The sequence below is a fragment of the Stegostoma tigrinum genome, chromosome 9, assembly GCF_030684315.1.
Source record: "Stegostoma tigrinum isolate sSteTig4 chromosome 9, sSteTig4.hap1, whole genome shotgun sequence".
NCBI lineage: Eukaryota > Metazoa > Chordata > Chondrichthyes > Orectolobiformes > Stegostomatidae > Stegostoma > Stegostoma tigrinum.
In genome coordinates, this window is record NC_081362.1 from 95,433,738 (window position 1) to 95,461,365 (window position 27,628).

The window sequence follows — 27,628 nt, forward strand, 5'->3', positions numbered from 1 at the left end:
CACCTTACACTTTTCAGGGTTAAACTCCATCTGCCACTTCTCAACCCAGCTCAGCATCCCATCAATGTCCCTTTGTAACCTAGAACAGCCCTCCAAGCTACTGACAATGCGACCTACCTCTGCAAAGAATTTAGTAAGGTTTGTGAGCCATGCTCTATCCCTCACAAATCCATGCTGTCGATCATGAATCAAACTGTGCCTTTCCAAGTGATCATAAATCCTGTCTCTCAGAGCCTTTTCCAATAATTTGCCCACCACTGAAGTAAGGCTAACTGGTCTGTAATTTCCAGGGTTATCCCTTTTCCCTTTCTTGAACAAGGGAATGATGTTTGCCTCAATCCAATCTTCCGGCACTATATTCGTGGATAGTGAGGAAAAAAAAATCATTGCCAAAGGCCCTGCAATTTCTTCCTTTGCTTCCCATAGAATCCTTGGACAAACCCCATCAGGCCCAGGGGATTTATCTATCTTCAAGTTCCTCCAAATTCCTAGTACATCTTCCTCACTAACATTGACCTCCTCTAGCTTACCAGCCTGTTTCACACTGTCCTCTACAACTAGATCCCTCTCAGTTGTGAATACTGAAGAAAAATATTCATTAAGGACCTCTCAGGCATAGCTGAAAACGAGAAAAAGGTTCTGGTCTACAGGTAACTCTAAATTCACACAGGTATGGAAAGCCACTTTGTTGTTGCACGAAACCGAGGCAGAAAAGACTAAAAGAGGAGAACCTGACAAACAGGAGACCTGGCATTTGCCTGGCACCAGAAGCAACAATGGCAAATTCAGCCCAATTGACCCTGCAAAATTCTCCTCACCAATATCTAGAGGATTGAGCCAAAATCATTACTTCCCCAGTTTGGCCAACACTGAGCATCGCAAAAGTGATAGTGTATATACTCCGGGAGAGGGGTTTCAATGTTGGTCACAAAGCTTTGGTTAGTAACTAATACCAGTGATTCAGCTGTTTGGGTCCTAAAGGATATTGCGACTAGTCTCAGGCTGCAACAGATGGTGATGAGCCAATAAAAGGGAAAATCAAACTTCATCTTGTCCTCACCAATTTGCATATCACATATCCATCCATGCTCCCCAGTGTTGGGGAGCCAGTTAGCTCAGTTGGCAGGGATGATTGGTTTGTGATGCAACAAGTTGCCTGTAGTGTGGTCATCAATAGCAACAGACCTGTACTCTGACACAATCTGTAACCTCATGCCTTAGCATATCCCCCATTCATCCATTACCCTCAGGCCAAAGGATCAACCCTAGATCAATGGAGAGTGCAGGAAGGCTTGCCAGGAGCAGCACCAGGCATACCTGAAAATGAGGTGAAGGTACAACATGGCAATATACGAACACCAGACAATGGGAGAAAATGCAAGAGACAAAACTAAGTGACACCCCATAACAAATGGATCAGATTGAGCTCTGCAGCCCTGGCACATCCAATTGTGAATGGTTATAGAAAATTTTTAAAAATACCCTGAAGCAGATATTCCACTACTATTCCATTCCTCAATACAGGGGAACCCCAGAACATCAAAGGTCTAGTCATTGCATACACGTCCACATCTTTCCTGTAATGAGGCAACCAGAACTGGATACAATATTCCAGATGTGGCCGAACCAGGCTTTTGTATAGCTGGGGCATACCTTCACTGCTCTCGAACTCAATCCCTCTATTAATTAAAGCAAACACAACATACACCTTCTGAACAACTCTATCCACCTGGTTGGCAGCTTTCTGGGAACAGTGGACATGAACCCCGAGATCCCTCTGCTCCACCACACTGCCAAGAATCTTTTCCATTAACCCTGTATTCTGCTTTTATGTTTGTCCTTGCAAAATGAATCACCTCACACTTTTCAGGGTTAAACTCCATCTGCCACTTCTCAGCCCAGCTCTGCATCCCATCAGTGTCCCTTTGTAACCTAGAACAACCCTCCAAACTATTGACAATGTGACCCACCTTTGTATTGTCCGCGAACTTGCTAATCCACCCTTCCACTCCTACATCCAAATCATTAACAAAAACCACAAATAGAAGAGGGTCCAGGACAGATCCTTGTGGTACACCACTCGTAACTGAGCACCATGTTGAATGTTTTCCATCCACTACCATCCTTTGTCTTCTAAGGGTCAGCCAATTCAAAGTTGAGAGGCGACTTAATTGAAACATATAAAATAACCAGAGGGTTAGATAGGGTGGATAGGGAGAGCCTTTTGCCTAGGATGGTGACGGCGAGCACGAGGGGCGCATAGCTTTAAATTGAGCGGTGAAAGATATAGGACAGATGTCAGAGGTAGTTTCTTTACTCAGAAAGTAGTAAGGGAATGGAACGCTTTGCCTGCAACGGTAGTAGATTTGCCAACTTTAGGTACATTTACGTCGTCATTGGATAGCATATGGACATACATGGAACAGTGTAGGTTAGATGGGCTTGAGATTGGTATGACAGGTTGGCACAACATCGAGGGCCGAAGGGCCTGTACTGTGCTGTAATGTTCTATGTTCTATAACTTAACCACTGTGGATCTTGTGGCCTCTTGCATCAGGCTTAGTAGTGTGGATATACTCTAAGGCCTGTCCTCGTAGGCCCCTACTGGGGCACATGACTCAACAAGAGGAGGCTGCAGATGCATTAAAACCGGTCACAAGCCATTGGCAGCCAGTCATTCCAAATGAATGAAGATGTGGGAATGGATGAGGGGGGGTGCCGGGGTTGAGGTGTTATGGGCTGGGGTTTGGCGAAGAAGGCAACTTTTCAGCATTGATTTGTATTTTGCTGATTGAGGGAAACTATTTGCACTCGCTGGGTGGGAGAGAATGATGAAGCATTGATTAAAGATTCGCGAAGTGATGGAACATCAGCACAGAAACCTTTGGAACTTTCTTCCAGAAAAGTCAATCGATGCTCGATCAGTGATTAATTTTCAATCTGTGATTGATATATTTTTGTTGACCATCGATATTAGTGCTGTGAGTAAATGTAAGAAAACGGGGTTAGTTTACAAAACAGCTGTGGTGTCATTGAATAAATGGAAAGTTGCAGCCGTGGGCAATGATTGGATAAGCTTGGGTGGTCTTCCTTAGAGCAGAGGAGGCTGAGAGGTGCTTCATTGAGGTGCACACAATATTGAAGGGCTTGGATAGAGTGGGCAGGGAAAGACCTCCTTCCTTGCAGTGGAGAGAACAATTATCAAGGGGCTCATGTTGGAGGTCGGAAGTATTAGAGACAAAGTGAGGAAAATAGCTTTCACCCAGAGGGTGAAACCAGGTGGCAGTTTGGTGGTGGAAGCAGAGATCCTTTATTTAAAAGGTACTTGGATCTGCCCCTGAAACACTACAGCCTGTGAAGATACAGACCAGGTGCTGGAAGATGGGATTAGAATGTGCAGCTCATTTCTTTTCCGTTTGCAACTGTCATGGGCAGAATGGGCCGAATGGTGGCTTTCAATGCTGTATCTTTTCTCTGGTTCCATTGGTGTAACAGTCCTGAAAGGCTCAAAGGCCTCCTTTAGCTCCTATATTCCCCTTCATTATGTATCAGAAGACTTCTCCTCCACAACCCCCTTACTGGAGGTGGTCCATTCATTTCTCATTTGCACTGTTTTTGGGCAAGTATCTTTATATCCCGGCCTTTGCCCCATTCGCTTTTATTAAATCTTTGCGAATTTGTCAGTGAGGCTGTTTTGAATGCATCATTTTAACAAATTATTGGAGGTTTCCAGGCCCAACACCATAAATAAAACCTTGTGTTTCTCACTGTCTCAGGAATCTTTCGTTGTGTTCTACCTTTAAGCCAGCAGCAACATCTAACATTATCAGATTCCTTTTTAAAACACACACTATTCCTTAACGCCTCGGGAGGTTTCTTGTATTTATTGGATTCCAAAATTGATTCTCTATCATTCATCCAATGATGCATCGCTGAATGGGAATTTCTTCCCAAAACCAATTACAAACTGCCTTACTTGAAGAGTTTGCAATTCTGCAATGTTTAATGACTCTCGGTGATACAATTTCTCATCTGTGACTGGAACACAGGCAGTACGAGAGCTGGCCAGCTCACAGTGATCATGGGAAGCATCTGCAAGATTGTAGCTCCAAGATGGTGGTGCGAGTGGGCGGGATATGGCAGGAGGGGGTCTTCCTCCCCTGCATGAATGCCAATCAGTCAGGGAACCCTGAATAAAGCTCACGGATGTGCCATTTTGTGCTTTGGCCCTGATAGTTGAGCTGTCTACCAAGTTTCTATTCAGGATCCAGGGTGAGAATCAAACTGGGGAACCTGAAGGAGGAGGAGGAGGGATGGACTTAAATGCATTAATGTTCCTCCATCACTTGTCTGTTAGAAATATGCCCCTCCCATCACTGAGCCTGGTATAAAAGCAGCTACACCACAGTTTTTGCTGTTAGTTACTGGCTGTCTGGGTGAATTTACTGGGATTCCCTTCCATCCACCATTTGGGTCTGAGCTTTCTCTAGCAGCCTCTCACCTCTCTCAATACTGGAAAAGAGGGAGAATTGGATTTTATTTACAGGACCACTCGACAGGATTGAACAGTGAGTACCATTTTAGGCTTATTTTCGACGTTTTTCTTTGCCTCAGTGTGCAGGAGAGTCTCCCCCTCTCTCTTGGCCTTTATGTCTCTTTCTGGATTTTTCTTCCTAAAAGGGCTCCTCCGAAGCGAATTGGGTGGGATTTAGGTTTCATTCGCACGTGCTCCAAGCGAGGTAATCGGTCCTCGATGATGTTATTGTGATAGGAAGGTGGGTGGGGGTATCATCAAAGTTTACCCAGTAAGGTTCTTGATAGGTTTGAACTGATTGAAGAAATGAGGTGGGATTTGTGTCGAATCAGTTCAGGGTCCAAGTGTTGTGAAGGTGATCCTGGCAGATTAGGGCTCAGTCCCTGCATCGAGAAGCCAAGGTGGATCGAGCCTCGTGGCTTGTATTTCCTCAGCAAATGTATTTGCAGCTCCTGACCGCGCCCGGAGCTCCTTCCAGTCTCGTGCTTCTCTCACATTTCACTGGAAGCACTGCAGTCTGACTGGCAAAAGGGATTTAAATCAGGACAGAAAATCAAACGGTTGAAGCAAGGTCTATTTAATTTTTCAAGAAATTCCATGTCTGGAGTTGAAATCTAGTTTGGAGGGTTTTTTGACACACAGTAAAAGTTTCCCACATTTTAGCTCCTGACAAAGCACTGAATAGTGCTTGAACTTTAGAACAGAATAGTTGCCTGAATATATTGAGCAGAAGAAAGATCTTAATTCAGAATGTGTGTCTGAGTGTTGAAAGACCCCACTTCACTCAGCTCTCCTTAAGGGACAAAGTCCAACTGTTTGAATAAGAGTTTCTTATCAGTAAACATCATTTATTGAGATTCATCCGTAATTTTTATTTTCAAATAAGCACAGCGAGGTTTTCATTTAAAAGAGAGAGATCTTAAAACAAAGGTGATTTACTTTTAAGGGCAGTATCTATCCAACAAATTTTTTTCTCAAAGAATCTGACTTAGAACCTTTTCTTTCCAAGAGTGATCTGAGAGAGAGAATGAAAAGACATTTGGACAAACAGCAGTGTTTTAAAAATCAGATCCCAGTTTCTGAGCTTGATTCTACATAACGTCACAGTGAGAGAGATAAAGAAGCACAGTGTGGAAGTAAAATGTCAGACCATTAAAGTTTCATTCTCATTGCTTGAGCAATATGAATAACATCTTTATTTGAAATTTGAAAGCAGCCCACATCATTTTATTTTGAAGAGAATTTCCACTGACTGCTGATTATGAGAAAGGGAAGGCTCTATTGTTATTATGGTTTTTCATTGTGTGTGTGTGTGTGTGTGTGTGTGTGTGTGTGTATGTGTGTGTGTGTGTGTGTGTGTAAATCAGCCCCTCAAATCCATACGACATAGGGAAATCTGGGCGTGGCAGGCTTTCTGAGAGAGACATCTGGCTCTTGACTTCTGTTTGACCCAATCAGAAATCATGATTTTGATTTCAACCTAGAATTCTCAAGCTTGGTTTTTATTGTCGGAGGGGCAAGTGTGAACATTGAATTATACAATGAGGAGAAAAATAAGTTCAGTCATTAGATAGTCGAGAAAGGAGAAGGATAGACAGTGTGTGAGAGAAGGGAAGGGAGAAAGAGGCAGAGAGGGATTTGGAGAAAGGCAATGGTAGGAGAGAGAGGAAGAAGGACAGGGTAAGGGAGATTGACAGATGGAGTGATAGACAATGAGGAAGGGAGATATAGGGAGAGAAAGGATGAGGGAGAGGGAGGGGAGAAGTGGATGGTGTGCAAATCGTAGATATACAGAGAAAACAGAATGAGAGAGGAAAAGGGGTTTACTGTAAGGGAAGGAGGGAGAGGCAGAGAGAGAGGGAGAAGGAAAGAATGAGAGAAGGAGGAAAGAAGCAGAACCGAGAAGGGGGAAGAGAGGGAGGGAAGGCAATGGAATGAGGGAGAAGAAGGGTTTGAAAGAGAAGGAGGATAAGTCGGATTAAATGCCTCATGCAGCTCACAAAGTGTCAAGAAAACACTAAGTTTTCTGAGATTAAATTAAAATGTGTTGTTAATCAAAAGATAATGCAATGAAACGACTGTAATCAGCTCACTTTAGAATTATTCCTGATCTGTTATGAGCAGAGTTTATTGTACTCTCCTTCAGTTACTCAGATTGTATGGAACACATTACTTTTGCCAATGAGAATGTTGATTGAAAGTCGTGTGATTTATTTCAGACGTGTATTGTAAGGATTGTAGAAAGAACAACCAGTGGTGACGTGTTGCAGTAGCCTCTCTCTGACTGTGTGCATGCGTGTGTGCGCGTGTGTGTGTTCTGAAAATGCAGGCAATCTGTGCTGGTGGTGAGCTTTAGTATTGCAATTTGGGTAAACAATACGTTTTGAGTTACTGCACACTGTCAATTTATCTGCAATGCTCTGAATTAGACCACAAAAGGAGAAGGTTGTGTGATTCCTCCACATTTGCTGAGTCTGTTTCATGTTAAAAAGGATGCCTTTATTTTGTGTGTCTAAAGGATGCTTCGAATTGATTGTCAACGCTGCTTTGCTGTGACATTCCATTTCCCTCCAGATTATGTTTTGACATGCGCAGATACCAAACTGTTGAGTTCATAGTCACGCCTCCTAGAAACTCCAGTCAGACCAGTGAAAAGATCATTGCATTTGAGAACAAGGCCAGAGTAGGGACCAAGGATAGACATTAATAGATTGATGAAGGAAAGCAGGAGAAACCAGACAGCAGTGAGGCAGTGCAAATCACAACCACAGAGGTGAATGATGTTAGTGCAGTTCAGGGAAAACTGGATAAACATAAGGGAGAAAAGAATAGAGGATATGCCAATCCGAGAGGGAGATGAGAAGTTCACGTTGCATAACCGGCAATGTAAGCCAGTTGTGCTCAATGTCCTGGCTGAGTGATGGTTGTTCTATATTATTGTTGTAAGAGAGCGACTTACCAACATTGCTTAGACAGCACCTCCCAAAGCTGTGACCTCTAATGTCTAGAAGGACAGGGGCAGCAGATACATGGGAACAAGTTCCCCTCCAAGTCGCTCACTATCCTGACTTAGAAATATATTGTCATTCCTTCACTGTCATTGGGTTAAAATCCTGGAATTCCCTCTCTAAGGGGAATTGTGGATCAATCCACAGCATATGGGCTGCAGTGGTTCAAGAAGGCAGCTCACCCCCACCTTCTCAAGGGGCAACGTGTGAATGGGCAGCAAATGCTGGCCTTGACAGTAATGTTTCCTAATTATACCACCTATTAATCTATGTCCTGCCTTTAAAGCATCGGAGCATCAGAAAGTGCTTCGCAGGGATATTATAAAGACGACTTCTGACACTGAGCCAATAAGAAGACATTAGGTCAAATTATGTTTCACTGAAGTAGGAGGAATTATGGAATGTTATAGAGAAGGAAAGTGAAGTAAAGAGGTGGAGAGATTTATCAAGGGCATTTCAAGGCAGCCAACGGCCTTGTGGCATTATTGCTACCCCAGTAATCCAGAAACCTAGGTAATGTTCTGGGGGCCAAGTTCAAATCCTGGCGTGGTAGGGCAGTAGCATTTAAATTCAATAAAAATCTGACGAGTTGACTGTTGAGGCAAAGTCCATCTGGTTTGCTAATGTCATTTAGAGAAGGGATCTGCTGTCTTTCTTTGGCCTGGCCTACATGTGACTCCAGACTCACAGCAATGGGGTTGACTCTCAACTACCCGGTGGGCAATAAATGATAGTCAGTGACGTCCTCATCCTGTGAATGAATAAAACAAAGAGTTCCTGAGCTTGGTGTCTACCCAACTACAGGCACTGCCAGCAATGTTGGAGTGATTAAAATCAGAGTTACACAAGAGGCCAGAATCTGAGGAGCCCAATAATCATGGGAGGCCAGGGAAATGTATATACCTGGAGGAGATCCCAGAGATAGGGAAGGGAGAGAGAGTAGTGGAAAGCAATGATGCTCACATATTAGACAAGACATTATATTATACATTTTGATTTTATATTAGAAGCTGAAATGTTGAATAAAAATGTTGCCCCTGTCATGTTAACCTTGAGTGACAAGGGAGCTTGAAGGTATGGGGTTAGTGGTAAGCAATGATCTGTTTGAATGCCAAAATAGTTCTTACTCCTAACTGGGTCATTCTCCTTTTGGTCACTGCGATATTAAGAATGTTACATATGGTTGTGAAAGATACAATTTTGCCAGGCATCTTCTAACTTTGTTCTTTCTATACTATACAGTTAAATAATTTTGATTGCCCCTGAATCAGTGAGCGATTCTCACTGACATAACAGTCAGATTGAAGGGGAATGATTTTGCTATTCCTGCTCAATAAGATATTTTGAGCTCACTCACAGCGCATCGCCTCCTGCTGTCCTAGTGCAAAATAGCAGCTTCGACCTCAGACAAGTTTATCCGCTGGTGATTGTCCACTTTGGTCAGTTAGAAAGAATTCTGAATCAGGAGGGTCTGGGTTCAATTAGTCTGGCAGAATGTCTTGTGCAGCTTTAATGTGGTACTCCTCTGTGGGATCCAGAGATAGTAAAATGGTGCTCATTAAACTGCTCGGTTCGGGGTACTGGGAATACCAGGGAAGTGAGACATCTTAAAGGCATCTGAACTCGAAGATGTATTAACCTTACTTCAGTTACATTTCCATCATTCGGTGGAATGATATTGAGTGATTTATCAGTCGGGGAACTGCCTTAATCATATTTGGAATAAATGATCATTTTCCTTCGAAAGGTCAATGAAACATTAAAAAACAAAAAGCATTTATTCACATTTTGATGAAGTTTTGTATATCTGCAAGATACCTAAATGTAAAAGATACAAACATTTAGAAGCAAATGATATGAAAGTGGCCAGTAATTCCAGGGAAATGCAGAGGTCTGACTGAATGCAGGTCTCAGCCATTAATCAGCTTTTTCACTTTTCATTCCTGTTCCCCTGCAGAACAACCATGACAACAATCGATTGCGAATCATACCAGAAAAAGTTCAAAGATGTCACATTGCCCCCGTTTGTGAGTGGGATGTCTTCCGTTGTATCCTTCGCCAACTCCGCTGCCACCTTCGGTAATAAGGAGCTGGAGGAGTCGGAAATTGGGAAGGTAAAGGTTGATATTGAATTGGCCTACAAGGAGATGAGCAGGGCTGAGAAAGAGGCCAGGACTGTGATCGACTCGATGACAGCTGAGGCCCTGCAGCTGGCGGAGGACTTTGACAAGGCTCAGAGGGAGAGGAAGGAGCAGGAGGAAAGTCTCTGGATCAAGAAAGATGAACTGATAATCCTGGAGAGTCATAGATACCAGGCCAATGATCAGCTTCAAGCTGCCAGATCATCCCTAAAACACAAAGAGACTGCCCTGGACACTGCAGAGGCCCGGAAAGGGGATAAAGTCACTGGAAGGGACATGGGAATTGGTTTAATATTCCTTGCTCCTTGTGTAGGTAAGAAGTGCTCAATATTCAATGAAACATATAAAATAACTAGAGGGTTAGATAGGGTGGATAGGGAGACCCTTTTTCCTAGGATGGTGACGGCGAGCACGAGGGGGCACAGCTTTAAATTGAGGGGCGAAAGATAGAGGACAGATGTCACAGGTAGTTTCTTTACTCAGAGAGTAGTAAGGGAATGGAACGCTTTGCCTGCAACGGTAGTAGATTCGCCAACTTTAGGTATATTTAAGTTGTCATTGGACAAGCATATGGACGTACGTGGAATAGTGTAGGTGAGATGGGCTGGAGATCGGTATGACAGGTCGGCACAACATCGAGGGCCGAAGGGCCTGTACTGTGTTGTAATGTTCTATGTTCTATGTTCTATAACACACCCACAGGTTTAAAGGGAATTGAAGGCTTGATGGAGTAGCAAGATGTCTAATAAGGGGTGCCAATCCATTAGGAACGGATTCATCTCACATTGTCCATCACAGTTTCTCTGTAGGTTTAGGTTCAAGGAGATTAAAAAGACAAGGGATGGTCTTAGAAATGGCTATTTAACTGCCAGACGGCATTTGCAACATTTCACCCGAGGCCTTGTCTAATACCTCAGGCGGACAGCAAGGACCCCCACTTTGACATCGGTGAAGAGACCTCTCCCTGGTGATCTGGGTTCCATTGTTGTCAAGGATTTTATGATAACTGCTGTCAAACCCACAATTTCCAACTTCTAAAAGAAAAAGGGTGGCTGGTTGATACTTTACCATCTCCAAATCCCGTCCTCACGCATCACCAGATATTCTGTCCTTTGGTTATGAGGTTAGTCTGAGGCCATGGACCCTTGGTATGGGGTAATTTTGATTGTTTTTAACACAACTGTTTGGACAATCTCACCACAGCAGGTTTGACTTGAACCTGAACCTCTGGCCGAGAATTAGGATCATTTGCACTGTACCACAATGTCAAGGAACGCTCACATAACAATTATTCACAAGCTTCCTTGTTCTTTGTTTCAATTCTCCTCAGTTTCCTCGAGCTGATTTCCCTTAGCTTCACTCAACAGATTGTCATGCTTGTTTATAAGTAACCCCTCTAAAGACTGACTTGATTCACCACTTGTTCAGGTACACATTCCCTGCTTCCACCCCCTTCTAACTAAATAGCCATTAACATGGAGAAGGTCTAAAGAGATTGCCTGGTTTGATGTGACTGATCAGTCAACACGTAGTCCTCAACTCAGAGATCAGTTGAATGATAAAAAGCCAGACTCCTCCTAGAGAGGAGTAAGAGAGAATTAGTACATAATTAGGCAGGACAAGGGAGACGTTATAGGGAGAGTCATCCTCTGACAGTACAGACACAAAGTTAGTTTAAGGTCTCTGGTATGGTATCCTTTCAATGAAAATCCAGGGAAGCGATGGCCTAGTGATATTATCACTGGGCTGTTAATCCAGAGAGCCTGCTAATGCTCTGGAGACCTGGGCACAAGTCCTGCCATAGTGGAGTTTCAATTTGATTAAAAATCTGGAATTAAGAGTCAAATAATAAAGATGTAGCTATTGTCAATTGTTGGGAAAAACCCATCTGGTTCATTTATGTCCAAATTACTGCTATCCTTAGCTAAGGAATAATGCCCTTTAGAGAAGGAAATCTGCCATCCTTACCTGGTCTGGCCTACATGTGACTCCAGACTCATAGCAATGTGGTTGACTGTTAACCGCCCTCTGGGCAATTAGCGATGGGTAATAAATACTGGCCTAGCCAGCGATGCCCTTATCGCATGAATCAACAAAAAATATTCCTGTATTAAGAAGATGTAACATAATGGAGCACAGTTCCCCCTCAATGTCACTTGTCTTTTGTTTTCATCTTCTAGGAATTCCAATGACTGTCAACTACAACAAGGAACTAAATATCACAAAAAAGTTGGTGAAGACAGTGGATGGTGAAATCAATCGTCTCCGGGCTGAAGTCAAGCAGAAAGAAGACGATATGCAAAAGTACAACTATCAGATACCAGAGAAAAGCAAAGAGATCGAGAGATTGAAGGAGAGCCTGGCTCGGAAAGAAAGAGAGGTGGAAAAGATGGAGAGAGCATGTGGGCTCTTGGCTGATATGAAGTGCAAACTGAAATATTGCTACAACTACCTGTACAGTCTCCATGGGGCTGTGGAAGTGTTGTACACCTCCTGCCAGGACTTGTACAGTCTGGATCCAATCATGCCCATTATCGAGGAAACATTTAAAACAATACAGCAGCAGAACTCCTACAATGAGCTACTAGCCTACGATGGAGATGTACAGAAAATGGTCAAAGAGTTGAAAATGATACAGTATCGAATGAACATGAAGTAGAGGCGGGTTCTCCTCACAGCAAATGGACTGCTAACTGTCACTTATTAAGGAATGGATGTGGAATAGCAAAGGAGGCTAAATCAAGGGAGGAGACAAGGGGAAATTTTCTTATTCACTGAATGCTTGAAGATGAAATACATTGCTGAAAGGCTGGTGGGAGGGTGATTTGTCACTTTGAACAGGGAATTAGAGAAAACTTTAAAAGGAACAGCTTGCAAGATAATAAGGAAAGAGCTGGGCACTGGGATTTATTGGATAGTTCTTCCAAAGAGCCAGCACAGGCACAGTGGCCTGAATGCTTCTTTTGCCTGTGAAATTCCATGAGTCTATGCAGCAGGTTGGTGCAATCAGTCTGATTGTTAAGTACAATTTGAAAATGCAGTGACAAAAGCCACTGTTGAAATGTGGGAAGGCGAATGTCCATGAATGGGGTTAAGCTGGTGGGTTTTGGGCAATAGGTGGGCAAAATGCTCACAGTTGTGGCTTTCACTCCTTCAGAACTAAAGAAGAATCATATTGGGCTTAAAACATTAAAACGCTTCTCTCTGTTCAGATTAGATTCCACCATGACCCATATTGAAAATGAATGCTTTAAATTTGTCGGGTTTACGGCTGAAGAGTGAGGATGGTGAAGCTCCTAACTGATGTCTACTTAAGCCTTTTCAGAAGGAGAATCTGCTGGACCTGTCTGCTCAGCCCCACGCCTCAATTCAGATCGGTGAATCCCAGTGAGAGGGATTCAGAAACTGGACAGGGAGTAATAGGTTAAACAAAGGCCTTCTGTCAGGGATGGTAACCAGAGAATGGATCAGGAGGAGACCATTCAGCCCCTCAAGGCTGTCCACTGCCATTCAATCTCACTGCGGCTGAGTGGTATCTCAAATACACTTGCACACTTCTTTTTGTTCTATTTCCCATCCCCAGCTAAAATCGATGCCCTGAAAGCTCCAGCAGATTCCCAGATTTTTGGGAATGGAGTTCCAGTTTTCACTGTAATTCATGTGAGGGATTTCTTCCTGACTTCACATTTGAATGGACTGGTGCAGATACGAACGCCTATTCCCACCAGATGAAATAGTTTCTATGTGTCTATCCTATTGAAATACAATTAGATCACTCCCCAACTGCTTAAACACTGAGGGTTAAAGATTGGTTTATGCAAACTGACCCCCACCCCCTCATTTAACCCTTTAAATCCCGGTATGAGTGGTGAATCTGCACTGAAGCCCCTGTTTCCTAAAGTGCAGTGATGAGAACACAGTCTGACCTAGACTTTGTATGTCATTGGATTATTTCTAATGAATCCTGAGAGAAACTGTGCAAACTCCAAATCAAATTCCAAATGGACCAAGGCTGAGGGAAGAGCGAAGAGATTGAGGTGGCTTCCAAGGTCAGAAGATTCCTTTGTGTACTGATTAAGGGGATACTGAGGAGCATGGGCTAAATGGGAGGGTGGGGAGGTGGGCAGGGAATGCCACCAATGAATCCTAGGAATTCTTGAGATGACGTGACTCAACTCCCTGGATGAGCTTTGCTCATATGTCACCTTCATTAACTCTGGTGGAATCATTGAGGATTAGCCAAGCACCAATTTGATAAAGTTTGTAAACACAGTTGGGCAGAGGAATCACTGCTGGCAAATGTAACGTACAAATAGATTATAGTAAAATTAAAGTTCCAGTTCCAATGAACTACAGCCGTTTATTGTTCAGAAATAGCCTCCTTTTTTATTCCTCTCCAACTTTGATATTAATCTCATGTGTAGAAACAGCTATTTTCACATTGCAATTTATCATATTCAGAACAAAAATCGTGATTGTGGTAAATGAGATTCTCCAGCTGCATGTCATAATGAATATAATCTTGATAATTAATAGATCCTTGTATTATTGTAATTGCCTATTATTATCGGAACGGGTTTGTGAAGACCCATCTCACTGCTTCAGAGTTAATTATTGTGACCTGTGGGATGACTAACTTGGAACAACTTGAAAAATGTGCTTGTAGCCACTGACTCACGCACCCTTCCACCTGTCAGAAAGTTCTTACCCTTGAGTTGCTATCTCCCTGTGGGGAATTGGTGGTGGGGAGAAGGGAGGAGCTCCTGGTGAATGGTTTATTAACAATGTGGTTGGATAGGAAGGAATGGTTAAACTAATCCCTGGTTGCAACTGTCTTGTGGTGTAGCACATTGAGCACTTCACCAGTTTCCAAGTCCCTTTTTCAACTGATCACAAGCTCCTGGCATGTAGCTCAAAGCAATCTGGGTTTCTGGTGGAATAGGAGCCAAGGGTTTAACATGGTGGTAGCATGATGCCTACTGTGCCCAGGCTAATTTCAGAACCCTCACCATCTTGGTGACAGGCTTCCTGGTCACTTATTCCATTGTTGTTTGTGGAAGCTTCCATTGTGCACATGTTGGCTGTCATCTTTCCCTGGTACACAGCAGTGACTACAAAATAGAAGCTGCTTCGCTGCCCCTAAAGTGTTCTGAGGCTTTGACAGGCACTGCAGGCGTTCAAGTTCATTCTTTGAGGCAAACAATTGGAATGACAGAGCTGAAGAAACCAGCAATTCCAAGCCCCCAAATACAGGGTCAGCAGAAGAGGAGGGGAGACAATGGTCTAATGGTGTTTTCACTAGGCCTTTGATTCGGAGATCCTGGCGACCTGGGTTTGAATCCAGCCTCTACAGATGGTGGCATTTGAATTCAATAAAATATCTGGAATTAAGAATCCAACGATAACAATGAATCTATTGTTGATTGCCGGGGAAAAAATCCCATCTGGTTCACTAATGTCCTTGAGAGAAGGGAACCGTCATCCTTACCTGGTCTGGTCTACATGTGACTCCAGACCTATTGCAATGTGATTGACAATGAGCAATTTGGGGTAGGCAATAAATGTTGCCGAGACAGTGATGTCCTCATCCCATTCACAAACTAAAAATAAAAGCCGTGAGAGGGCTGTCCAATTTCGAACAATTTTAACATTTAAACAATAGTATTGATTTCTCAGCTTTCGTTGTTCCATCATTGGCAGCCATGCTTTCAGCTACCTTGCCCTCAGCTCTGGAACTCTCTGTCCTTGTCTCTCTCTCTCTCTCTCTCTCTCTCTCAGTCTCTGTCTCTCTCTCTCTGTCTACCGACCTCTTAATCTTTCATTGAGATGTTTCTCAAATCTGCCTCTTTAGCTAAGCTTTGGTCTTCTGCCCTCAAGTGGCCCAGTGTCAAATTTTGTTCGACAATGTCCCTATGAAGCATCTGGTGATGGTTTCACTCTGTTAATGGTGATATATAAATGAAAGTTGTCGTTATTTCACTTATTCAATGGCATCAACTGTTTAAAGTCACGTGTGTTGGAAGGGGAATGGATTGGAAGATGCTTTCTCAGTCCACTCTGATTCGTTAACACTTTGAGAATGATTTTATTTTGATTAGTTCCATGACTGATAACATTTCCTGACAGAATGCCCTGGTGGTAGGGAATTAATTATTCAAACAGCTAGTCCTGCAATTGAGAGATAGCCTGCAAAATAATTATTTTTATTGGAGTGTGCAGACTGTTTTCAGGGATATTTGTTGGTTACATGTATTGGAATATAAGATAACTTATCTATTTTTGATGACAGATTAATTTGTGTTACTGAAGGTTATTGGTGGGCTGTGTTGACAAAGTGATGTGGGCTGCACTCTGGCCTCTGCAATAATGCCCACTGCCCATGCCAGTAAACAGCACAGGCAGCAGACGAGGATGTGAAGAACTCAGAGGCACTTGACCTGAGTGTCTCAGTAAAGATTGTCGGTGCAAGCCCAAGGCCCAGGATCCTCAAGGTCGCTGGTTCAACTCCCCAACAAGATCGAGTTCTGAAACTGAAGTTGGTATAACTTGAGGGCCTGGCACCAGGTAATTGACCACCAAACCTTGTTGTAGAAACCCAACAGGCTGCTGAATGTCTCAGAGGGAGCCATCAGCTTCTGAACTGTATCTGGTTCCTGTGCTGTGTTATATGGCTGATGACCAATATTCTTGGGCTGGGTGGTAAACTCTGCCTTGTTAGTGTCACTGCTTCACAAAGGGTTTAAAGAGGGCTTCATTGCAGAGGCATCTCTACAACTTTGAGGAGAAATGATGTCTTAATAAATGGTTTGTATTTTACTTTTCAATGATGTTTTCACACTGCCGCTATTATTAGAATGAGAACTGTTTTTATAACCCAGGTAACTGTATCTTCGATAATGTTTCATAAAAATAAATGTTGGACCAATTTTCGGTGTCGTGTAGTTAATCATGAGTTTGATATGGTGAAGTTGGCGTGCGTTGGGAATCGCAGTCCCTCTGTACTTGAAAGTTTGTGGGCTTAAGCCCAAATTAGAGGCACCAGTGCAGTCCTGAGTCAAAGGATGCTGTATTTCAGAGACAATGTTAAACTGATGTTCTGTTTGTTCTCTCAAACTTTCACAGCCATTGTTCAAAGGGGAGCAGGAACGTCCTCCCCAGTGTCATTAGAGCCATAGGGGTTTACAGCATGGAACCAGGCCCTTCGGTCCAACTTGGCCATGCTGCCCAGTTTTCACAATTAAACGTGTCTCATTTTCCTGCATTTGGTCCATATCCCTCCATACCTATCCCATCCATGCACCCTGTCTAAATGTTTCTTAAAGACAAAACTGTACTCGCGACGATCACTACCTCTGGCTGCCTGTTCCGCACACTCACCACACTGTGGGACAAAATTTCCCCTCTGGGCCCTTTTTGCATCTCTCCTCTCTCAACTTAAACATATGCCTTCTAGTTGTAGACTTCCCTACCATGGGAAAATGTTGCTGGCTATCTACCTTATATATGCCTGTCAAGGTTTCAGAGACCTCTATGAGGCCAGCTGACTATAAGTAGAGTGCAGAAAAGATTTCCCAGGATGCTCGCTGGACCAGGAGGGTTTGAGTTACAGGGAGAAGCTAGATATGTTGAGACTTTGGACCCTGGAGCATTGGAGACTGAAGGATCCGGGCCGATATTTCTTCCACAATAACATGATGGCAGCGGATTGCCTGGTTGTCATTAAAATTGTTGAATTTTTGGGATGTTTTTCTGTGCACAGTTTTTGACAGTATTTCCTACAAGGTACTTCATTCATGTATGAATTGGGATATCTTGAAAGTGAGTGGGGCACTATATAACAAAGTGTGGAGCTGTATGAACACAGCAGGCCAAGCAGCATCAGAGGAGCAGGAAAGCTGATATTCCGGGCATAGACCCTTCTTCAGAAATGGGGGAGAGGAAGGGGGCTCTGAAATATGTAGGGAGTGAAGGGGGAGGCGGATAGAAGATGGATAGATGAGAAGATAGGTGGAGAGGAGACAGACAGGTAAAAGAGGCGGGTGATGAAGCCAGTAGAGGCGAGTGTAAGTGGGAGGTAGGGAGGAGATAGGTCAGCCCAGGGAAGATGGACAGGTCAAGGGGGCGGGATGAGGTTAGTAGGTAGGAGATGTGGGTGGGACTTGAGGTGGGAGGAGGGGATAAGTGGGAGGAAGGTCAGGTTAGGGAGGAGGGGACGAGCTCGGCTGGTTTTGATATGCGGTAGGGAGAGGGGAGATTTTGAAGCTTGTAAAGTCTCAATCCCTCTTCCGTACCTACACTGGCCCTCAACACCACCTCTTCCTCCGTTACATTGATGACTGTATTGGCATCGCCTCGTGTTCCCACGAGGAGCTCGAACAGTTCATCCACTTTACCAACACCTTCCACCCTAACCTTAAGTCCACCTGAATCATCTCTAATACCTCTCTCTCCTTCCTGGATCTCCCCATCTCCATTTCTGGCAACCACCTAGAAACCGATATCCATTTCAAGCCCACCGACTCCCACGACTACCCAGAACACACCTCCTCCCACCCACCTTCCTGCAAAAATGCCATCCCCTTTTCCCAATTCCTTTGCCTCTGCCGCATCTGCTCCCAGGGTGGGGCACTCCACTCCCGTACATCTCAGATGTCCTCATTTTTCAAGGACCACAACATCCCACCCCGTCAGTAGCCAAGAATGCCCTAGACAGTGTCTCCCACATTTCCTGCAACTCATCCCTCACACCCTGTCCCCGCAATAACAACCAAAATGGAATCCCCCCTCATTCTCACATACCACCCCACCAACCTCCGGATCCAACGCATCATCCTCCAACACTTCTGCCATCTTCAATCTGACCCCACCACCAAAGACACTTTCCCTTCCCCACCCTTATCTGCTTTACAGAGGGACCGCTCCCTCCGTGACTCCCTTGTCTGGTCCACATTCCCCTCCAGCCCCACCACACCCGGCATTTTTCCTTGCAACTACAGGAAGTGCTACACCTGCCCCTACACCTCTCTGCTCAACCCCATCCCAGGCGTCAAGAAGACTTTTCACATCAAGCAGATGTTCACCTGTAGATCTGCTAATGTGGTATACTGCATCCTCCATACCTGTTGGGGAAACCAAGCGGAGGCTTGGGGACTGCTTTGCTGAACACCTACGCTCGGTTCGCACTAAACTACCGCACTTCCCAGTCATGAACCATTTCAACTCCCCCTCCCATTCCTTAGACGACACGTCCATCCTGGGCCTCCTGCAGTGCCACAATGATGCCACCTGAAGGTTGCAGGGACAGCAACTCATATTTCGCTTGGGAACCCTGCAGCCCAATGGTATCAATGTGGACTTCACAAGCTTCAAAATCTCCCCTTCCCCCAACACTCCACCGCATTCCAAAACCAGCCCAGCTCGTCCCTGTCTACTTAACCTGTCCTTCCACCTACCCGCTCCTCCCACCTCAAGCCCTACCCCTATCTCCTACCTACTAACCTCATCCCCCCCCCGACCTGTCTGTCCTCCCTGGACTGGCCTATCTTCTCCCTACCTCCCCACCTACACTCACCTTTACTGGCTTCATTCCCGCCTCTTCGACTGGTCTGTCTCTTCTCCACCTATCTTCTCCTCCATCCATCTTCTATCCCCTTCCCCCTCTCTCCCTATTTATTTCAGAATCTCCTTCCCCTCCCCCCTCTCTGAAGAAGGGTCAAGGCCTGAAACGTCAGCTTTCCTGCTCCTCTGATGCTGCTTGCCCTGCTGTGTTCTTTCAGCTCCACACCTTGTTATCCCAACATCTACTCTTGTTCTTTTTTATGATTAATGCTGCCAGATGAGTCAATCACTCTCTACCACGTCTCACACAAGCCAACAGGGCCTCACACATCTGTAAATCACCCTACGCCAAACGCCCCACTACCTAAGCCCCATACTGAGGGAGACTGAGGGGAGCATGACTGAGGTGTATAAAATTATGAGGGGCATAGACAGGAAGAAACAGGTCCTCTTGATAAAGTCATACAGTCATTCAGCATGCAAACTGACCCTTCGGTCCAACCAGCCCATGTTGAACATAAACCCAAACTAAACGATTCCCACTGCCAGCTCCAGGCCTATATCCTTCCAAACCCTTCCTATTCATGCCCTTATCCAAATGTCTTTTAAACATTATGATTTGGCCCACATCCTCAGCAAGTTCATTCCACACATGAACCACCCTCTGTGTTAAAATGTTTGCCCCCATGTCTTTTTCACATCACTCTGCTCTTCCCTTTAAAAACGTGCCCCAAAGTCTTGAAATTCCCCATCCTAGGGAAAAGACAACTCCCATTAACCCTATCTATACCCCTTATTATTTTATCAGCTTCTATAAGGCAACACTCAACCTTCTACACTCCAGTGAAAATTTGTTCCAGCCTATCCAGCCTTTCTTTATACCTCAAACCTTCCGTACCTGGCAACAACCTGGCAAATCTCTTCTAAACGCTCTCCAGCTTAATAATATTGTTCTTATAACTGAGCGACCAGAACTGGACCCCATGTTCTAGAAGAAACCTTATCAACATCCTGTACAATTTCCACATGACTTTGCAAATCTCATACACAAAGGACTGAGCAATGAAGACAAGTGTGCCAAATGCCTCTATAACCATCCTGTCCATATGTGATGCAAATCTCAAAGAATTATGTGCCTGCACCCCTAGGTCCCTCTGTTCCACAACATTACATAAGATCCTACTATTAATTGCGTAAGCCTACCCTTGTTTGTTGCACCAAATGAACTTTCTTGCATTTCTCCAGTTTGAACTCCAGCTGCCATTTTTCAGCCCATTGGCCCATTTGATCAAGATCCCACTGTAATCTTAGAAACCCTTCTTCCCTACTATACCACCAGTTTTGGAGTCATCCGCAAACTCACTAACCATGTCTTCTATATTCCCATCCAAACCATTGACATAAATGACAAATAAGAGAGGACCAGGAACGGATCCCTGTGGATCACTGCTCGTGACGGGCCTCTAGTCTGAAAATCAATACTCCACCCCCACTGTCTATCTCCTGCTGTTTATCTAATTGTGGTATCCAGTTGGCAAGCTCAGCCTGAAATCCATGTGACTTAACTTTACTAATTAGTCTACAATGCAGAACCTTGTCAAAGGCTTTACTAAAGTCCATTTAAACAATGTCTAGTGCTGTTCCCTCATTCATCTTTTTGGCAACTTCTTCAAAGAATTCAATCAAGAGTTGAGGCACAATTTTCCTCGCACAAAGCCAGGCTGATTTTACCTAATCAATTTTTGTCTCCCTAAACGTCCATGAATCCTATCTTTTATAAGCATCTCAAAAAATTTACCCCTAACCAAAGTCAGACCCACAGGTTACAGTTTCTCCTTGGTTTCTCCTTACACCTTTCCTTGAACAAAGGTACAGCATTAGCCACATCAGTCATCAGGCACCTCACCTGTACTTATAGAAGGTGCAAATATTTCTGCAAGGGCTCTCACAGTTTCCTCCTGTACTTCCCACAATATTCTGGGACACATGAGATCAGGTCCCAGAGATTTATCTGCCTTTATATTCTCTAAGACCTCCCAAACTTCCTCTTTTGCAACATGAACTGTTTTTAAAATAGCAACATTTATTTCTCTGCATTCTCTAGCCTCTACTTCTTTCTCCACAGTAGAAACTCATGTGAAATATTCGTTTAGTATTTCTCCCATCTCTTGGAGTTCAACACAAAGATGACCTCATCGATTTTTAAGGGGCCGGCCCTCTCTTTAATTACCCTTTTATTTTTAGCTACTTGTAAAACCTCTACGGACTATCCTTAAACTTTTCTGCCACTGCTATCTCATATCCCCTCTTTACCTTCTGGATTTCTCTATTAAGAATGCCCCCACACCCTTTATATTGATTAAGAGTTACAATTGAACCGAGTTGTCTACATCTGAAGTAAGATTCTCTTCTATTCTTGATTGGGGCAGAAGGTTCAGAGAAGATGTGAGGATAAATGTTTTCACCCACGGTGTGGTAACAGTGGTAGAAGCAAAAACCCTCAAAACATTTAAGAAGCATTTAGATGTGAACTTGCAAAACTAAGGGCCATGTGCTAGAAAATGGGATTAAAATAGTTAGTTGGTTATTACAGAGAATTTATAATCAGGCAGGACAAGGGAGACATTATGGGGAGGATCATCCTCTGAGAATACAGTCACCAAGTTAATTTACGGTCTCTTGTACCATCTCCTTTCAATGAAAATCCAAGGAGGTGATGGCCTAGTGGTATTATTGCTGGATTATTAATCCAGCAACCCAGCTAACGTTCTGGAGACATAGGTTCAAGTCCTGCTATAGTGGAGTTTAAATTTGATTAAAAATCTGGAATTAAGAGTCAAATAAAAGCCATGAAGCTATTGTCAATTATTGGGGGAAGCCCATCTGATTCACTAATGTCCAGATTAATGATATCCTTGCAGATTCAATGGGCTGAATGGCCTCTTCCTATGATGTGGGCCTCGATGACTCAAGGACATGCTGCTTGTGAGCTCATTTTATCCATTGAAAAACTGAACTCGCAAGCAGTGTGTCATTGAGTATCTATTTTATCCATTGCAAAATTGAATTGAAAAGTGCTTTCTTGGAACTAGACTATTCCCCACCCCCAGCAGGCCTGAAACTGATTGACATTTAGTTGACCCACTGTTAAAATAATACATGGAGATGTGGTCTTAAGTGCACACATATATTTATGGATTATGAGAATTGGGGAATTGAATATTTAGACAGATCCTGAGTTGCAAAGAGTTCATCATGTCACTGGTGGAACTGGAAAACAACCTTTGATCAGCTGTTTTCTTCATGAAAGCTCAAGTGCACTTGGGAGAAAAAAAGCTTTTAAAAGAGAAATAAGGATTGCTTTTATGATCCACAATTGTAAGTTGAACAGACTTGAGTTTTGGAAGTGGCCTTGAGTTGAAGGTTGCCTAGCAACAGCCTTAAACATTAAAACTCTGAGTTTTACACAAAGTTTTTGTTTTGTCAGTGAGAGGGAAGCATCCAAGAAGCAAGAAAAGAAAAACAATTTCTGGAAAAGAGATAACCTACAGCAAGGCAAACTGGTTTAAAAATTTATAAAGCAAATCCACATTATCTCTGCAGAGTAGTAATGTCTGTCATGTACATGAGGGTGTGTGTGTATACATGAGTATGAGTGAGTGTGAGTGAATTTGAATGTGAGTATGAGTGTGTGAGTGTGTGTATATGTATGTCAGCATAAGAGTGAACATGAATGTGAGTGTGAGTATGAGTGAGTGTGAGTGTGACTGTATGTGTGAGTATGTGAGTGTACGAGTGAGTGTGTGTGACTATGAATGAGGGCGAGTTTGAGTGTGAGTATGAGTGAGTGTGAGCGTATGTGTGAGTGTGAATGAGTGTGTGCATGTGTGTGTGCATGTCTGTCTGTGTATGTTTGTGTGGGCGTGTGTGTGTTTTCAGGGAAGCAGATACGGTTAAGTTCTATACAGTAGGCTAGCTAATGACCAGCTTTGCCACATTTAATTGGTATGTTTATGCTAGGGGCTCAGTTGCTGGATGGCTGGTTTGTGATATAGATTTGTGAGGAGTAGTGACCTTCAGCTTAAACCCCCAATACTCTCTAATGGGAGCATAGCCCTATGGTGCATTAGAACGAAGATGACTTTACCTATGTTTTTAATGAACAAATAAGTTATTTCTGAATTTATTAATTCAATCTGGCAAAAGCCTCTTTTGTTCTGGCTGACAGAAGTGAAAAGAAACAAATTGGCCATTTGGTGTTGAAATAAAACATCTACACCTTTGGTTTGAGAAGTGGGTTCGAGGAGCATCGCACTGCTCCCATCAGAATAGACAGTGCCCTCACTTCTCTTTCTGTCTCTCCATCGTCCTCACATCACTTTGACCCACGTAACTGCTCCTAACCATTGGTTCCTCCTTGGGAAAAGCAGCCCTCCCCGTGCCTGATCCTAAGTCAGATACAACAGTGAATGGGACCTCTGGGAAATGCTCCAATCCCATCGCTAGTTGAAGACTGACCTCAGTTGCATCATTTGCGTTATTCAGGTGAACTCACCAATCACACAACAGAACTAGTGAGCTACCAAGTAGGTTGGAAGACAGAGCCTAATGCATACAAATTAGCCCATTTGTTCAGCGGCGGGAGTCGGGAGAGAGCGCGAGGGTGCTGCTGGGAAGGTGAGCCTTTCATTTTGAAAGATTGACCTCGTGGAATCAGCGGCCTCCATTTTTGCAGCTGCAGTGGGAACGGTGAGCGCAAGGACCAGGGGGCTGCCAGGAAGGCGAGTCCTTCATTTCAGCAGTGGAGCTGAGTGGGAGCGGTCAAATTGCGCTCTCGGAAGGTGAGTGAACTGATATATTTGGGCAATGGCTAAACCCGAAACACCACACGTGTAGTGTCTCCCACTAGCCCTCCTCCTCTGTCCAAAGAAATAGACTCTGTGGCGTGTTGATAAGGTAAGGTTCTACCTTTATTTTAATCGTTCGCTGGTAAGTAGAGTGATTGGTCATTTCATTTCTCTATTATTTGATATTATAGTAGGACTAAGCTAAGCTCAAGAGTAAAAATGGCAGGAGATCTCAGACCCGTGTTGTGCTCCTCTTGCTCAATGTGGGAGCTCAGGGACAGGGCTGATGCCCCTGACTCATTCACCTGCAGGAAGTGTGTCCAGCTCTTGTTAGGCCGCATGATGGCTCTGGAGCTGCGGATGGACTCACTTTGGACCATCTGCAATGCTGAGGAAGTCGTGGATAGCACGTTTAGCAATTTGGTCACACCACAGATTAGGATTGCTGAGGGAGAAAGGGAATGGGTGAACAAAAGGCAGAGAAACAGCAGGAAGGCAGTGCAGGTGTCCCCTGCGGCCATCTCCCTACAAAACAGGTATACGGTTTTGGATACTGTTGGGGGAGATGGCTCACCAGAGGAAGGCAGCAATAACCAGGTTCATGGCACCGTGGCTGGCTCTGCTGTACAGAAGGGCGGGAAAAAGAGCGGAAGGGCGATAGTCATAGGGGATTCAATTGTAAGGGGAGTAGATAGTTCGGTCTGTGGTCGAAAACAAGACTCCCGAATGGTATGTTGCCTCCCAGGTGCACGGGTCAGTGATGTCTCAGATCGACTGCAGGACATTCTGAAGGGGGATGGCGAACAGCCAGCTGTCGTGGTGCATATAGGCACCAACGATATAGGTAATAAATGGGATGAGGCCCTACAAGCAGAATTTAGGGATTTAGGAGCCAAGTTAAAAAGTAGGACCTCAGAGATAGTAATCTCAGGATTGCTACCAGTGCCACGTGCTAGTCAGTGCAGAAATGAAAGAATATCTAGGAGAAAGCGTGGCTTGAGAGATGGTGCAGGAGGGAGGGGTTCAGAATTTTGGGCATTGGGAGCGGTTCTGGGGGAAGTAGGACTATTTCAAATCGAACAGTCTACACCTGGGCAGGACTGGAACCAATGTCCTAGGGGGTGCTTTTGCTAACGCTGTTGGGGAGGGTTTAAACCAATGTGGCAGGGGGATGGGAACCTAATGAGGAGGTTAGTGGACAGTAAGGAGATAGTAACTATAGCCTGTAGGGAACTAGATAATGAAGTCAGTGTGACTAAGGGGAAGAGTAGGCAGAGAACAGATGATAAATGCAAAGGAACAGGTGGTGTAGTAGAAGTGTAGTAGGTAAGGCAGATGAACTTAGGGCTTGGATTGGTACCTGGGAGTACGATGTTATTGCTATTACTGAGACTTGGTTGAGGGAAGGGCAAGATTGGCAACTAGATGTCCCAGGATATAGAAGCTTCAGGCAGTATACAGAGGGAGGTAAAAGGGGTGGAGGTGTTGCATTACAGTCAAAGAGGATATCACAGCTGTACTGAAGGAGAGCACTGTGGAGGACTCGAGCAGTGAGGCAATATGGGTTGAACTCAGAAATAGGAAGGGTGCAGTAACAATATTGGGGCTGTACTACAGGCCTCTCAACAACGAGCGTGAGATAGAGGTACAAATGTGTAGACAGATGATGGAAAGATGTAAGAGCAACAGGGTGGCTGTGAGGGGAGATTTTAATTTTCCCAACATTGCCTGGGATTCACATGTGTTAGGGGTTTAGATGGAGCAGAATTTGTAAGGAGTATCCAGGAGGGTTTTCTCGAGCAGTATGTAAATAGTCCAACTTGGAAAGGGGCCATACTGGGCCTGGTGTTGGGGAATGAGCCTGGCCAGGTGTTTGAAGTTTCAGAAGGGGATTACTAATGGAATTGTGATCACAATTCTGTAAGTTTTAGAATTCTCATGGACAAAGACGAGAGTGGTCCTAAAGGAAGAGTGCTAAATTGGGCGAAGGCCAACTATAGCAAAATTCAGCAGGAGCTGGAGAATGTGGATTGGGGGCAGCTGTTTGAGGGTAAATTCACATTTGAAATGCGGGAGGCTTTTAAAGAGAGGTTGATTAGAGTGCAGGACAGACATGTCCCTGTGAAACTGAGGAATAGAAAGGGCAAGATTAGGGAACCATGGATGACAGGTGAAATTGTGAGCCTAACAAAGAGGAAAAAGGGAGCATACATAAGGTCTAGGTGACTGAAAACAGATGAAGCTTTAGAACGATATCAGGCAGCTAAAAGGAGTCATGAAATATCTTTAGCAACCAGAGTTAAGGAAAATCTGAAAGCCTTTTATTCATACATAAGGAACAAGAGGGTAATGAGAGAAAGGGTTGGCCCACTCAAGGACAAAGGAGGGAAGCTATGTGAAGAGTCAGAAAAAATGAGTGAAATTCTTGATGAGGAGAGGGACATGATGGGAGTTGACGTTACGGGTAGATGTTTGATTATTCTAGGTCAAGTCAGCATAAGGAGGAGGGAGTGTTGGGTATTCTGAAAGGCATTAGGGTGGACAAGTACCCAGGTCCGGATGGGATCGATCCCTGGTTACGAGGGAAGGCAGAGAGGAGATAGCTGGGGTTTTAACACATATCTTTGCAGCATCCTTGAGCACGGGTGAGGCCCCGGAGGACTGGAGAATTGCTAATGTTATCTCCTTGTTTAAGAAGGGTAGCAAGGATAATCCAGGTAATTATAGACTGGTAAGCCTAATGTCAGTGGTGGGGAAGCTGCTGGAGAAGATACTGAGGGATAGGATCTATTCCCACTTAGAAGAAAATGGGTTTATTAGTGATAGACAGCATGATTTTGTGCAGGGAAGGTCATGTCTTACCAGCTTGATAGAATTCTTCGAGGAAGTGATAAAGCTGATAGAGGAGGGAAGGACTGAGGATGTGGTATACATGGGCTTCAGTATGGCGTTTGATTAGGTTCCCCATGGTGGGCTAATGGAGAAAGTGAAGTCACAAGGGGTCAGGGGTGTACTAGCTAACTGGATAGAGAACTGGCTGGGCAACAGGAGACAGAGTGTTGTAGAGGAAGGGAGTTTCTCAAAATGGAGAACTGTGAACAGTGGCATTCCTCAGGGATCCGTGTTGGGACCACTGTTGTTTGTGATATACACAAATGACCTGGAGGAAAGTATAGATGGTCTCATTAGCAAGTTTGCAGATGACACTATGATTGGTGGAGTAGCAGATAGTGAAGGGGATTGTCGGAGAATGCAGCAGAATATGGATAGATTGGAGAGTTGAGCGGAGAAATGGTGGATGGAGTTCACTCCAGGCAAATGCGAGGTGATGCATTATGAAAGGTCCAGTTCAAGAGCAATCTATATGGTAAATGGAAAAGCCCTGGGGAAAATTGATGCACAGAGAGATCCGGGTGTTCAGGTCCATTGTACTCTGAAGGTGGCAACACAGGTCGATAGTCAAGAAGGTCAAGAAGGCATATGACATGCTTTCATTTCATTGGATGGGGTATTGAGTGTAAGAGTTGGCAGGTCATGTTA

General features: G+C 44.2%; 1 protein-coding gene across 1 annotated transcript; it reads left to right on the forward strand.

The window, feature by feature from the left end:
- Nucleotides 1–4,432: 4,432 nt before the first annotated feature.
- On the forward strand, nt 4,433–16,609 carry LOC125455144 (uncharacterized). The gene is made up of 3 exons (XM_048536817.2): nt 4,433–4,568; nt 9,500–9,996; nt 11,864–16,609. Exons 2-3 carry the CDS (start codon nt 9,507–9,509, stop codon nt 12,340–12,342), a joined length of 969 nt encoding a protein of 322 aa, XP_048392774.1. The 5' UTR covers nt 4,433–4,568; nt 9,500–9,506; the 3' UTR covers nt 12,343–16,609.
- Nucleotides 16,610–27,628: the final 11,019 nt, after the last annotated feature.

Coding starts and splice junctions, on each gene's coding strand:
- LOC125455144 (XM_048536817.2), top strand. CDS start 9,507: ATGACAACAATCGATTGCGAATCATACCAGAAAAAGTTCAAAGATGTC. Junction 9,997..11,863: donor ATTCCTTGCTCCTTGTGTAG/GTAAGAAGTGCT, acceptor TTCATCTTCTAG/GAATTCCAATGACTGTCAAC.